We start from the raw sequence: 15,635 nt of genomic DNA, 5'->3' as shown, positions 1-15,635 counted from the left end.
GATTAATTTAACTCATCTGTTCTCGGTCAACAAGCATCCTTTAAAGCCAATGTAGAATTTTAAATGTAAAGATTTAAAAAATGCTAGATTAAGGTCTAACACACTGTGATTTAGAGGCGCTTTTGTAGAAACTGGGCTGAGTTACTGACCTTATTTATCCACAAACATCTCCTGTATTGACACCTGCTCTTCAAACAGGTCTGGATTCAAAAATAATTCAGGTTAATTTTAGATTCATTTACATTCATTAGCATGATATTTGATTAAAGCAGAAGAAAATACGGAATGTATGAATGAATTAATTAATTGATTTTAATATAATTATTGTGAAAGCAAATATATTTATCTGTAATTATTTAGCTTCAGGTCCAGACTCAGACAAAGCCTACAAAGAATTAAATGTTTTCCAAAAAGTTTGAAATAGTGAGGGTTTATTGGTGAAGGACTAAATTCTTTCAAATGAATGAATGAAAAGTCTTTGCTTTCATCGAATCGCTGTCAAACTGCTTGTATTAACAGGGCAATATTCATTCATTCATTGTCTGTAAGCGCTTATCCAGTTCAGGCTGGAATACACCCTGGAGGGGGCGCCAGTCCTTCACAGGGCAACACACACACACACACTCGCACACTGACTCACACACTCACACCTATGGACACTTTTGAATCACCAATCCACCTACCAATCTGTTTTTTGTGGGAGGAAACCGGAGCACCCGGAGGAAACCCACGCAGACACGGAGAACACACCACACTCCTCACAGACAGTCACCCGGAGGAAACCCACGCAGACACGGAGAACACACCACACTCCTCACAGACAGTCACCCGGAGGAAACCCACGCAGACACAGGGAGAACACACCACACTCCTCACAGACAGTCACCCGGAGGAAACCCAGTCAGACACAGGGAGAACACACCACACTCCTCACAGACAGTCACCTGGAGGAAACCCACGCAGACACACGGAGAACACACCACACTCCTCACAGACAGTTACCCGGAGGAAACCCACGCAGACACAGGGAGAACACACCACACTCCTCACAGACAGTCACCTGGAGGAAACCCACACAGACACAGGGAGAACACACCACACTCCTCACAGACAGTCACCTGGAGAAACCCACACAGACACAGGGAGAACACACCACACTCCTCACAGACAGTCACCCGGAGGAAACCCACACAGACACAGGGAGAACACACCACACTCCTCACAGACAGTCACCTGGAGGAAACCCACACAGACACACGGAGAACACACCACACTCCTCACAGACAGTTACCCGGAGGAAACCCACGCAGACACAGGGAGAACACACCACACTCCTCACAGACAGTCACCTGGAGGAAACCCACACAGACACAGGGAGAACACACCACACTCCTCACAGACAGTCACCTGGAGAAACCCACACAGACACAGGGAGAACACACCACACTCCTCACAGACAGTCACCTGGAGGAAACCCACGCAGACACACGGAGAACACACCACACTCCTCACAGACAGTCACCCGGAGGAAACCCACGCAGACACACGGAGAACACACCACACTCCTCACAGACAGTTACCCGGAGGAAACCCACGCAGACACAGGGAGAACACACCACACTCCTCACAGACAGTCACCTGGAGGAAACCCACACAGACACAGGGAGAACACACCACACTCCTCACAGACAGTCACCTGGAGAAACCCACACAGACACAGGGAGAACACACCACACTCCTCACAGACAGTCACCTGGAGTAAACCCACACAGACACAGGGAGAACACACCACACTCCTCACAGACAGTCACCCGGAGGAAACCCACGCAGACACAGGGAGAACACACCACTCTCCTCACAGACAGTCACCCGGAGGAAACCCACACAGACACAGGGAGAACACCACCATGCCGCCCAACAGGGCAATAATTTGTCATTAAAAAATTATTATTGATGTGTACAATGTGAAGGTCAAATGATTTGAATATGCAAATACAAATATAAATGCAAATGATGCATATCTTTTTTTCCATTGTGAATTATTGCACAGTAAAATAAGGGGCCAGCATTTTAACAAAAGACCATTATGGGGACATTCACCATTGTTTATCTTATTGTTTTTCCTCTCAGTTTTCAGTCAACATGACCTTAAATACAAATGAACTGAAGCCTCAACATCTGAATCTAACATCAGCAGTGTCAGTACTGAGTGTGTTCAGCCTCTGTCTTTATAACTTCCATTTTATCTGAGTAATTCTAGACACTGTAAGTGATGTAGAGGTCTGGGCTCCAGGGCAGTCAGCTATTTAGTCTGAAAATACCAACATAACATTAGCTTCTATTTGTATATGTTCTTCTTTTGTGTACATTTATTTTTTTTTCCATAAGGGTTTCCTGACAGCTCCACATCTTTCCAGAAACCAAAGTGTTCATTTATATTTACAATGGAACAATGGACTGAAATGCTTGCAGATATTTTTTGGTCAAGCAAGGCTGCACATGAGTCCCATTGTTCCCAAAAGCCCTCCTCTCAGGGCAGTGGAGGTCACAGTTTGACTAGAGAATACAGGATGGGTGTGTGTGTGTGTATATATATGTATGTGTGTTTGCATTTCTAATAGAGGGACTTACACCTTACAGCATGCAAATATACCTCTGTGTTAAAGATGGCCGATAGGAGTTATTGTATATTTCTTTAAAGAAGCAGAGAATAACAATAAATAAATGAATAACACTGTGATTATTATTGATTTGTACTAATTGATCTGTATTTATTTAGCATCTGGTCCAGACCCAGTCAAAGTGTGAATAGTTAATGCATACTTTCTTCAAAACGTTTGGGAAAGGATCATTTTTGGAGAGGCTGGTAAATACTTTCTGGATTTCATTAATTAATTAATAAAAGAACGAACAAAGGAACGAACGAATTAATTAATGATGTCCTTGATCTCACTGAATCAGTGTCAAACTGCCTGATCCAACAGGTCAATAATTTGCTTTATAATTTGGCATTTGAAAATAAAATAAATACATCACCTCTTGATTATTGAGTTAAAAAATATGTTAAATCTTAAAAAGCTTGTCGTGTTTAATGTCAACGCAATGGATGAGTGAGTGGGTGTATAACAAAATATATTTATTATATATGATGTAATAAAAGCTATAAAATCAAAGTATACAGCTTTGCAGTTACAAGACGAGGCCACGAGAGGGCGGTGCAGGACAAAACAATACCACGAGCACCGTGTGAAAGGGGAAATGCTGTCGTTCTGACCGTGGGGAGAAAGAGTGAATATCAGAAACACTTTCCACTAAATAATAAACATTACATGCACATTCCAGAATAAAGTATAATAACAATAATAATAATAATAAAAGTATTACTATTGTTACATTTATGTATTTATAATAAAAGCCACCAGTGCTATTGCCTCAGACACGTGTTCATCATGGATTTATTAATGTAGAAGTTGTTCTCTGTGTACATCATAACATTATTAAATGTGTAGGATTTTGTGTAAGGTTTAGGGTAAAGTTTAGAGTGAGGTTTAGGGTTAAGGTAAGGTTCAGAGTCAGATGTAGGACTGAGATTAACTGTGGGGTTAGTTTCAGGCTAAAAGTAGTTATGGCAAATGTTACAGTACGGCTCCAGTGAATGTATGTGTCTCTAGGTAATGTCCTCTAAAACCATGGAAACTATACTGTATGTGTGTTTGTGTGTGTGTTTGCAGAGGTGGGGAAAAGAGAGAGAGAGAGAGAGAGAGGGTGTGGGTGTGAATGTCTGAAGTACTCAGCCTGTTGTTAATGGTGATGTGATCATTTTGGAAAATGATTTAATTGGCTTAGTAGAGGATAAAAAGAAACTTTTATTGTTTCTCCAGAATCTTAGGTGTGACTATTCTCCCCAAGAAGTCTGTTGTGCCCAAAATCTGTTTATATCAAGGGAACAAACAAGACCGCAGTGTGTTTCAAAACCTTTAAATATTATATACATCTGGGGAAATATAAATTACTATATATTTTTTGTTGTTGTTGAGAGCTGTATTAATGTAATTGAAAGCTCTGTTATTTGTTGAGAGGTGTATTATTTTCACTGAAAGCTCTGTTATTGTTGAAAGGTGTATTATTGTAATTAAAAGCTCTGTTATTGTTGAGATTTATATAATTGTTGAGAGTTAGACTATTGTGCATTAAACCACAATAATACAGGGCTGAAATAGAAACAATAGGTTTGTTAAAGTAAACGTAGTGTGACCTTACGGTGAATCTCTCACAGATGTTTAACTCTTTAAAGCCCATAACTGCCAGACAGTGGATTGCTCCGAGCGTGTGTCCAGTTCACTGCAATAAAGTGATCAACTCTGTTTTTGCTTCGTGGTGGTCGCCTGCCAGACCCCTGCTGAGGCCTTTTCTGCGGCGCTGCTCCGAATCCAGACTCCTCTGCTGGTGAAGACCTTCAGCTAGTTAGCATAGCTAGCCTCTTACAGGCCTAGTAGCAGAACATGTAGCATACCACCCCCATGTAGCTGAGAAAGGTGTAGAAAATGAATAAATAAATACTCGTACGTTTCTAATTTATTAAACGACAGCACTTCTAAAGTCTATTCAAAGTAAATAGTTTTATAAAGAAGGAGAATATTGTTAAAAATGTAAATCTTTACTGAAGTTTAAGTGTTCGTTGAGTTTTTGCTGAATTTGACGAAAGCATTTCAGCCGTTAGCTTCACACAGTGAGTACGTGTCAAAGAATATTTATTTAATTTTTATTTAATTACAGTATAATTAATATATAATAAACAATTTCATTCTTTTAAAAATAAACCTATTTAATTCTCAGTTGAATTTAGAAATGTTTTGGTTTAATAAAAGTCTTTTAAATTGATTTTTTCCCCCCATAATTATTGAGGTACTCATTTTCCTTGATATAATTAAGTTAATAAAAGATATATATCAGAAGATTGTAGAGAATATTCAGGGGTTTTAATTGATTTTAGAGAAATATTATTTTATAAAGTATTCAGGAAAAAAAAGACATTTTCATTTGAAATGTTTGCAGATCGTACAGTATTTATATATGACTTCGTTCTTTGTTTTGCAGAACTTTCAGACGTTGTATAAGCCACGGACGTCTGGTTCTTATCAGCAGCACTGTGAGTAATTCGGTGTACACTGATGATCCGGTTTAACGCTCTCGGTTGGCACAGCGCTGCGAGTAGTAAACGTCTATTGGAGCGCATTCACCGGTTCATTAGGCTCCTGCGGCCAATAGCAGCGCGGGGGGTGGGGAGCTCTCACTGTCCAATCACGAGCCGCTTCTGTGCCTACGTAAGCGAACAGCTGCCCGAAAGCGACAGAGTCCGAGTATAAAAAGGACCACAAAGACACTGCGGCGCATACACAACAAATCCCCCACCGGCGTCCCGCACTGTGTCTTTACGTGTCATGGCTAACGTGGATGTACAGAGCGTTCTGGAGAGGCACGCGGCGCGAAGGACCTTCCCGCTTCTCGCGAGGACCAAGGTGTGTCGGAACTTATTCGGACCGATGGACCACGACGAGCTGCAGCGCGAGATGACGCAGAAACTGCGGGAGATCTCCGAGGCGGAGCGCACCCGCTGGAACTTCAACTTTGAGCAGGATTCGCCGCTGCCGGGGAATTACGCGTGGGAAGAGGTGTGCGCGCGCAGCGTGCCGGCCTTCTACAGAGACAGCAGGGCGCCCGAGCGGGAGGAGGTTAACGAGGGGAACGGCGCGGAGCGGGAACCTGAGAGCAAAACCGCGGAACACGAGCGCGAAAGCGATCGCAAAAACGCAGGGGAGGCGCGCGTAGAGCTGAACCAGGAGAACCAATCCGGAGCTCTGAACGGGACACCAGCGTGCACGCGCAAACAAAAGAGGAGGAGGACGGTCCCGGAGTATAATAGCACTCATATTACAGGTAAACACATCTAAATAAATAAATAAATAAAGGGTTTCAGTGATAACATTAATATCGTTACTAAGATTGCGACTGCTATTATTTTAAATAGGAACATTGGCAGTAGTAGTTACGTTGTTGTTATCATTGTTAATAGTAGTAACATTGTTATTAACACAAATCTCCCTCGTGTTTCCAGACTTCTTCCCGAGGAGGAAGAGACCCGCGGAGGTGAAGCAGCCTGAGAACGCATTGTCTGTGGAAATCACTCCGCGGAAGAGAATCAGATGGTGAGGAGCTCAGTGACTTTTCAACTGGAACTACATGACATACCCCTGTTATCTATAAACCGCTCTCTAATGTAATGTCTGGGCTCTGTTTTTATGGAAGTGCCTTCATTCCAGCGCCCTTTATTTCAGCCTGTCGCGAGCCTGTTTACGTGCACGCGCTTGTTGTAGCTTCTAATTTGTTTTTCATTTGGATAAAGCTGAACGTTCCCGGCATTAACCTCGGCTCTGTGCTTTTTTATTCTCAGATGTGTGTGAAGAGCGGCTCCTGTGTTCATCCGCTGAGCGGAGGGAGACACAGCGAAGATCAAACTATCAACGGCCTTCTGACTGCTGTCCTTTTGTCCTTTTGGATTAGTCACTATTTTTATATTTTTATACTCCACTCTCTCTCTCACTCTCTCTCTATCTCTCTCTCTCTCTCTCTCTGATGCATGTAGCAATACTGGCTCTGCCAAAATGGACTCTGTTGCAGTGTTACAACTTCAGTGCAATTCCATGTTGTTGTTGTTGTTGTTGTGATTTTGAGCGGTAGAATAGACGTAGCAGCAGTTCTACTTTTGAAAATTATTCTAATTTATGCTAATGTTTTGTTGTTTTGTTATTATTTATGATCCGTTTGTTCACTTTTTATTTTATTTTATTTTATTTTATTTACAGCCATTGTTTATTTACTGCAATATCGTTGAAAATTTGTGTTATGATTTATTTAATTTTTCTGGGTGGTGTCGTGCAGATGAATGTGTCTGAGCCGATTGTTTTAATATATAAATATATATTGGAGGAGCTTTGTTTTAAAATGCAGAGAAATAAATTATATTTTTGTTAAGATTGTCTTTGTTTTGAAGTGTTTTTTTCTGGGGGGGGGGGGGGTTCTCGCGGTGGGGATTAAAGGTTTTTTTTTGTTGTGGCACTAAATAGTTTGATGCCGTGTGTGGTGTAGTTTGGGCGGCTTTGTTTTGTTTTTATACTTTTTATTCTAGAGAACACACTTCTGTACGTTTTACTGCACGGTTGGTGTTTGCTGAATGTTTGTCCGAAACGTGGGGCAGACGTTGCTCGTTGGTTTTTATAGTTTCCCAGTGTTTTCCACTCAGTAAACAAACAGAAACCCTCTAACAGAGCTCTAAGTATAAAACGTCATATTTAATGGACGTTCAAACCGATTTAGACAACGAAAATCAACGGAACACCGGCAAAATGTGTGATCTGAGCAGGATGCGAGTGTGTGTTGGCGAAGAGGAGTTCTGCTCGTGCTCAGCTGTTGTGATAGGGAGGAGGGCAGCTGCGCTGTGGTCAGGATTTAAAGGGTCTTTTCTCTCAATAATGAAGGAGGCAGGTGCCCTCGGAGCCCCGCTTTGTCCCCGTAAGACCTTCATTCTCATCCCCCTCTCAGAGAGTCCGCTAATGAAACACTTACTAAAGGCATAGGGACAAAACACACACACACACACACACTCGTGCTACACGGCAGCCACCTGCCTCCCCTCCCCCCACGCCCATACACACACACACACACACTTTCTTTCTTCCTCACACACACTCCCACAAACAAAAATACCCCTATCAACACCCACACACACAACCCCCCAAACACACACAAAACACTCAGTGTCCCATACACAGAAATAATTTAATCAACACACACACACACACCTATTTCACATGAAAGTCTGTTCAAATAGTTTCGTTGGTTTCCGAAACGAAAACACAGCAGCGCGATTTTTAATTGTTTTTTTATTTTATTTTAAATAAAATGATATATTTATTTTAATTAAACCTACTATTCACGCCCCAAACTAATCCTTAAAACTTAAACACACGGCCCCCAGTGAAAAAGCAGAACATTTTACACAGGCTGCATTTTATGTTCAAATAAACAACGGAACGGTGCCTTAAAAAAGCAGAAGTGTGTTCATGTGGTCACTGATTGTCTCAAGAGTAGCCCATTGGTGTACAATCAATAAATCAACAAGTTTTATATATACACATCGTTTCTATGGTATTTCTTCTTGTCAAATAGTTGCTCCCAAACAATACCACAATGGATCGTGCGAGATCACTGAGCACAGACGTAAAAAAACGCTCTAAAATACGAAACAAAATAATAAAAACTATTAAGTTTGGCAAAAACACTCAAGCGTGATATACTCCACAGATACATTTTAGTAAGGTTTTGTTTCTCCTCCGTGAATCAAACTAGGTTTCGATCACTTGTGCCTGAAGCGTACAATTTTGTATTGTATTTTATAGATGAAAAAAAACAAACAAAAAAAACGCGTCTTTTACGGCGATAAGATAAAACAATAAAACACTTTACAAAACAATATTTGTAGAAACACATACTTTCAAGTGTTTATAAGTTAGAAGCTAATGCCTGCTTTATAACCCGTGTTTAATTTTGATTATTACAAAGTTACAAGCTTCAGAATTGAATATTGAATTAAAAATTTAATACACATTCCTACTTTACGTAGTGTTCTTATTCTAAACAAAGATTTATGATGCGTTTCTTTTTCCTTCGTCTTTCTCTTTTGTTTTTCAGATGATGATAGTGTTTCAGTGTTTTTTGGAGTAAACGGGACGTTAGTGATTTGTCAGATAACTGAAAATAAGAGTCAAACCCCACTGCTTTGCAGCTCTTTAATATTAACGTCTGTGGGCGGAGACTCTGGTGCGCTAAAGGCGTTTTTTTTTTTTGCATTTCTTTGACCATCTGGCACCAAAAACAAGGCGCAGCGGAACAAAGGAGGCCAAAAGCGAAGCGAGTGCCATCATTCACCTGCAAATGAGCTCGTGGCTCTTAATGCACGCTCCTACTGCTCCCATTAACGCTCCCCACTGCTTCTCCCACTTCTGCCATTGAAGCTTCTTCTAATGCTGATGTTCCTGGAGCTCCAGAAATTCTTCTTTAGCTTCGAGTCGCGTGCTGGAGAAACCAAAGATCTGCCCCCAAATGACATGCCCTTTAAAAAATCTGCATCCAAAAACGCAGTCTTGTGTTTTGAGGCGTCTGGAAACCCTCCAGAGTTTAGAGAGAAAACACTGTCAACGGGGGGAATGTCTTAAGTGTGAAACGTAGCGCACTGTTACGTCATAAACAGTTATGAACAGTTGTTCATACTCCCATCAGCATCAGTCCCAAGCATCTTTTTATAAAACCTGACTGGGCGCTTTGATTTTTGAAAAGTGCAGATATAACAACAACAACAACAATACTATTTTTAATGTTATTTGTAATAATAATGATGATGATGATGATGATGATGATGAACATGGCCTACACATGATTTAATGTGAAGAGTTTAGTTTTAAATCCTTTATCTCACTGAAAATTCAACACAACTATCTTTTGGACTGCAAGCCCCCAGGGCTTTTAGTGGGACTTCATTATTTGATCTTTTACACTAAAATCATTGTGTCCAGATTGTTAGGATTGTTAGTATGCTTTGCTATTATCTGTGTGGAGCAGATGGATGATTTCCCCAGGCTCTTGGGACCACCAATTTGACCAGCAGAAATCCCAAAGAGCCATAATTGTTCAACCCCTAAGCAATCTGTGTGTCCCTCAATGAAGTCAGCCCTCATTTGTACATTTCACCCTTTTTTTTCAGATTTCAAAAGACACTATAAAAATGACTGTGGTCATTTTCTTACACAGAGACAGTTTGAGATTTTACTCCACCACAGTTGAGTTTCTAATGGCACTATTAAATAATCTGGTCAGGGATTTCCATTCAGGGTTTAACCTCTTTGCCACTTTTATTTTTATCCACGGAAATCACTTTCTCCGCACTGTTAACCTGATTAAGGCTCGACCATTCTGCCAAATCACCGCCGAGCCATCAACCCATCCATCTTCTCAGTATTTCTGCCTTCTTCCATTTTTAGTTTTTTGTTCCCCTCCCCTCTCTGAATCATTTGGCCCATAAAACTAACCGAGGCACTGGCAAGCTGTGTCTTCAAGGCTGGATACACCTCTATGGGTTCACTAGCTTGGATTAATGGCATTTGGTCCCAAAGTTTGCTCAGCAGTCTCAGAGAAAGTGGCAGCAGTGCGTCCTTTTAAACGCATAACAAAGGCCCATCATTTATGTGGCGGCATATGGCCCAGACCCCCACTGTAGCAAGCCGGCTCTCTATGGTGCCTGCCAAGACTGCTGTCTTGAAGTCGGCACTGTTGACATAGTTGTCTTGACATGGGGTAGCAAACTGCAAAGGACAGCTAACACCACCACTACACCTCGCTCTTGTCACTCATCCCCTCTGCTCCATTTTCAAGGGTTTAAATCCTTCTGTGTTAGGGTCTATTAGGCCTACACGACGGATAAACTCAACAGAGCTTTTGTAAAACAGCTATAGCTGGTCTTCTTCTTGACGGGATAAATGTATACATCTTTAGTGGGTGAGTCAACCTTTAAAAGCAGTTAGCAGATTTATAACGCCTTGATTTGGACAACTCTTAGGACACAGTGCGAGGAAGAAACGTCAGACTTTAGCCGGAATCAGGAACTAGTTACGTGGGAGTTTTTTAATGATGTAATTGTTGGTTTCTACAGAACAGTAGTTCATCTTTTGTGATATGATTCTCTGTTAAAACTAAACAAAATAAGAAGGACTAGAACCAGAAGCGAGGTTTCTTTAGAAAAGGCAGTGAATGTAGATGCAGAACTATGACAACAAAAAAAAAAAAAACGCCTAAATACAGAAATAAAAGGAAAACTGTGGGTGTAAATTACATTAAAGGATCTTTACAATGGTTGTATACAATGGGAAAATGGTTTCAAAGAAAGTGGTTTCAGATTCCAGCTCATATATACCTCACTCTTCTTATATGCAGCTGTGAAAAAAATCTCTTTAGAAAATAGTTTTACAAACTCTACTTTGTATCTCTAAATGGTGACTTTAAATGTAATATATCCATCATCCAATTTTATTAAAATGTGTATTTGTAAACAACAAAATGTACGATTTATAAAAAACACTCTTTTCAAATGGTCTACTACATTGTTCACAGTTTCCTATCCAGTAGAAAAGAATGAAATCTGTGTATTCTTGTGTTCTGCTTGTATTCTCTAAATTTTTGCTAATTTCAGGTCGTCTTCTATAACAACAGCAGTCCACATGATCTACAGTGAAAGAAAGAAGCAGGAGAACAGGCATGTTCCTTCACAAGAGAGGGTCATGGAGTGCACATCGAGTCATCCCCATGGCAACCAGCCCCCTAACCCAAAAGACCAAAGGTATTGTATTAAGGTCATAGGTCACAGTGCTACCCATATGGTCGTGTGCTGCATAAGTCATTGATCTGTCAGGGCGCACTAAAGGAATTCAAGCATCACTGACAGACTTTTTGAAAAAGACTACAACTATTCCTGAATGCCATAAATGCCTCCACACCACAACCTCTGCCACCAAACCACCAAAGGCCTGTGGTCAGGAAAAAGAGCGGGAAACCCTGGACATCTGTCTAGGATCTGAATGGAGATGAGGTTTGAGCTGATAATACAAGCCCAATAAAAACTAACACAAACAAAGGTATTGTGTCGGGTAATATTTATTAATGAGAACAAAAGCCCTCATTGAGGATTAAACCATGAAAAAAAGTATAAAAATCAGAGGCATAAGATGGTCCGAAGCGCTGATTCAGTAGAGCAGATTCAAGAACAAACAAGCAATGACATCTGGCTCATATTAATCTAATTTAAAAAATCTCTAGCTTCAGAACAGTAAGGAATAAGAGAGAATCAGAACATGTATGCATCTGTGAATCAATGTATACATGTCTTAATAAATAAATGTGCTTTAAAATGTACAAAGTTCCCAACTATTTCACTGAACTGATCAATTACTGATGATTCTGTACGGCTGTGAATAGCGTGTAAGTGATTTAAAAAACCTCTATAAAATTACTTATAAAATAAAGATTAAAAAAAAGGCTTTTTCTGAAATGTGCGACATTAAAAGAGAGTTTGATTAGTTCTGGATTACAAACGTGACAACAACGGACCCCCAGGTACTGGATGGAGCTCCATAACAACAACAACAAAAACAACAAAAAAGAAAGAACACAGTTCCACTGCCCCACAGCATAATGGCAGCGGGATTTACGCACCTCTAGCTGACACTTGGCATTGAGCATTTTGACCTTAGCTTCTTGTGCAGCTGTTTCAGAGCATCCCATCTAGCTTTTAAACTTTTATGGAGATAACAGAAACTGTTTGTGCAAAACTGAACATCTGTTTCCACTAGGCTCGGGCGATTATGTATATTTTCACAAGTGATTATCATCTGCAGAATTACTGCGATAAACAATATTGTCCTGACTTCTGAGCACTAGACAGCCTTATGCTGCCGCTCGTTATAGTGTCAGAGTTTGATTCAGGTTGATGGAAAAATCAATGCCAACAATGAAAACACACTGCTGGTGTCAAATTCACTTTGCTATTTTTACAGCAGCTTAAAATATGCCCGAGTTTCAACATAGAAACCTGCAGCATTTCTGAAGCAAGGTTAAAACTGAGGGCATTCATCCTTTCCTTTTGTTTCAACACAATGAATAATGTTCAGTGGTGATTATCAAACACCAGATCAGTGTAATCATGCTTCGACACGTATGTGATCAAATGTAGTTTATGTAGACGTCAGCTGAGATTTTAAGTTACTGGTTTGTACGTATACGTAGAGGCCAACTGCTGGTTTAACTGGTGTTTACGTGCAATATCTTTTTACTAGGTGTCATGGAAATGTCGAAATTCCCAGTCAATTTTCCCGGTAAATGGTTTGTTTGGCTGAACACGGCTAAAATACATACACACATACACACCATTATGTCCTAAAGACACAATGATTTTTTTGGCCAGTAAAAGGTTGACCATAAAATAGAATTAATGAATAATTATTTATAAAACATCCCCAATTCTCAACATTTTTAAAGACATCCATTAATATTGTATATCAGCCAAAGGCTACTGTCCACAATGTGCTCACTGGAGCTACCCATATAACTAAAGCATTGACTTTATAGGAGTATTATGATTGGTCCCACTGAATGGGGTCACTAATTCATCTAAACGTATCTGATCAAACACCCTCACCTTAAAACACTTAAAAACAAATTGTAAATAAGATTTCGTCTAGTCCAAATCCGACTTTACATCTTCAAGACACATGTAAGTGAAGACCAGGCACATTGTGGTGTGGTAAAGGCCGCTTCAGGTCAGGAGCTTTCCTCCACGGTAGATGGACAGGTTGGGGTGGAGAGCTGGTCGTAGCTGGGCAGGCTGTCGGACCCAGGCAGTGTATTTCCAGGCCTTGCTGCTTCATTCCCTTCACTCTCTCTCATCAGCAGGGTCAAGGATTCTAAAATGCTTTTCAGAGTCTTGTCCATGTGTGTCATCTGAGTGAGGGACAGAACAGTGCATTATTCGGAGTCCATGGAAAAGTTATACAGCACTTTCTTTCTCACCGTTTACCACCACAAAAAACTATAGTACACTTGTTTAATTTATTTAATTTCCAGCCAAAACTTGTAATGGCTAAGAAGCCATTACTGAGAAAAGGGAATGGGTAAAAAAGAAGAGAACCGACAGTGAGTGGCTGCACCAGAGCTCAGACCTCAACATCACTGAATGACTGGAATGACAAGGCCTTTCAAACTAAGATCAAACAAGAACAATCAAAGCTCTCCTTTTTATTAACCACATGCCGTTAAACCCAGCTGATGAATTAGTGTGTGATGAATGGTTGCAACATTCTTCAAGAATATTAATAACATTATCAAAAGGCTGTTCTGATTATACACATTAACTGAAGTCGATCTGAATGCAAAACACAGTCTGTGTTATCAGCTTTTTAAACGAGCTATTTCGGGACTTCCAGTAAATGATTTTGTTGACATTCCAAGCTGAGACAATACTGTAGTTAAACAAAACCAGACATTTAATTCTTTTAGGAATTTCTAACATGATTAAAGCCACAAACGTAGCTTCTATCAAACGCATGAACACATACCTGGCACAAGCTGTTTATGAGTAAGATGTATTACATATGAGTACAGTTGTTTCTTATCCGCCGTTTAAATGATCAAATCCAGGCACGAGGCTGCCATATGTTTATAATATATGTTTAGATGCATATGGAGACACAGTGCTCTGGGGTTAAAGGTCCAATCCATGTTAAGTGGTGTTTGGAGCCAACTCTGTCTACACTCCATTACAAATCAACAGACGAGCTGTCTCCGAGTAACAGCATCGTTTATAGCGAGATAGCGTTAACACACACACTCACAAACACACACCCGAACACACATGGCCATACAGCGCATGGCATGAGGCTCAGCATGTAAACACACACAGGCTCTCCCACGTAGACGCACATATACAAATATACACCCTGCTGACCGCAGAGAGACAAGAGACAGCTCAAATGAAGTGGAAAGAGACACGGAGCTGTCTGCCATGACTGGGAACATCTGAAAGCGCTTATTCTGGATAACTGACATGTTTCAATGTAACGACATTGCATGCTAATACTGTAGCTTGTACTGTGGTCACCAAAGTTTCATGCAAAGCTGCTTAGACCAGAAAGTTAAAGAACTGTTTCCTTTGTACACAGACCAATGCACCTAATTCAGTTGTGTTGAGGAGGGAATAGAAAAACAGGTGAAAAGAAATCCCACTCATAACTGGACTTTCTGAAAGGATGTGACGTTACTGTGAAGCCTCTACTGAGAAGAGGATATATACAGATGTAAAAAATGTAACCACATTCTAAGACTGAGCTTTGAAGGTTTTAAAAAGTCCTGTGATCATAAACACATCAGTAAAACGAAATCTTACGTAATCTACTTGTACCTACTCCGTGTGATGCACATGTATCAAAATCTCACATTTTTGGCTTACTATTAAATACATATTTCAAATTAAATACATCTGTCTCACGAATATTCCCACAGGACACCGCAGTTGGAGTCACGGTGGGTGGCAGAGAAGAATAAAGTGAACAGGTCAGCGAGAAGCTCCAGGCGCTTGTTTGCTCCAGCTATTTGTTCCTGTTTATCTCAGACACTGTCTGCTTCCTGTTTACCACAGAATTATGGGAAGAAGCACAGCAGCTCATGGGGCAGGGCATCCTGTCATCTCTGGATGCTGTCATCACTTTCTCCCTTGCAAATAAAACTGTTCCACTAGCCAAAGAGGACACAGAAAAGACAAACGGACTCTTGTTTTTTGCAGCCTTTAGAGTTTTCACAAGGGAAAAAAACAAAAACGTATTTAAAATAAAATTACATGGAAGTCTTAACAACAAAATGATATCATTGCGATCTAAAATTGTAATTTTAAAGCAGAAAACGCAATATTCTTAAATTTAAACGTTAATGTAAAGGTGTATATATTTAAGATGTACGTACTCTAGTTATTTTATGTCCTA

The 15,635-nt window shown here is 40.4% G+C and overlaps 2 protein-coding genes across 3 annotated transcripts in view; one reads left to right on the top strand and one right to left on the bottom strand.

Annotated features, from left to right (window-relative positions):
* The first annotated feature begins 4,282 nt into the window (after positions 1-4,282).
* LOC136679494 (cyclin-dependent kinase inhibitor 1-like) lies at positions 4,283-6,998 on the top strand. Its single transcript, XM_066658038.1, has 4 exons — positions 4,283-4,446; positions 5,098-5,937; positions 6,116-6,206; positions 6,452-6,998. Coding segments are annotated over exons 2-4 (588 nt in total). The 5' UTR covers positions 4,283-4,446; positions 5,098-5,441; the 3' UTR covers positions 6,453-6,998.
* Positions 6,999-11,002: 4,004 nt separating this feature from the next.
* LOC136679515 (potassium voltage-gated channel subfamily KQT member 1-like) overlaps positions 11,003-15,635 on the bottom strand; it is a 46,926-nt gene continuing 42,293 nt past the window's right edge. The window contains exon 18 of one of the 2 annotated variants that reach the window (XM_066658094.1): positions 11,003-13,602. In XM_066658094.1, the coding sequence (XP_066514191.1) occupies positions 13,423-13,602 (180 nt within the window). In that variant the 3' untranslated portion in view covers positions 11,003-13,422. The remainder of the gene's footprint in view (positions 13,603-15,635) is intronic. The other variant, XM_066658095.1, reaches the window with a different exon arrangement.

The sequence above is a fragment of the Hoplias malabaricus genome, chromosome Y (genome assembly GCF_029633855.1).
Source record: "Hoplias malabaricus isolate fHopMal1 chromosome Y, fHopMal1.hap1, whole genome shotgun sequence".
Classification (NCBI taxonomy): domain Eukaryota; kingdom Metazoa; phylum Chordata; class Actinopteri; order Characiformes; family Erythrinidae; genus Hoplias; species Hoplias malabaricus.
Note: the sequence above shows the minus strand (reverse complement) of the source record. Positions and strands in the feature narration are given on the sequence as shown.

Bases quoted from the DNA above. Each gene is read 5' to 3' on its own strand.
- LOC136679494 (XM_066658038.1), top strand. From the start codon at position 5,442: ATGGCTAACGTGGATGTACAGAGCGTTCTGGAGAGGCACGCGGCGCGA. The intron at 5,938-6,115 runs GTAAACACATCT...TCGTGTTTCCAG, and splicing joins TAATAGCACTCATATTACAG to ACTTCTTCCCGAGGAGGAAG.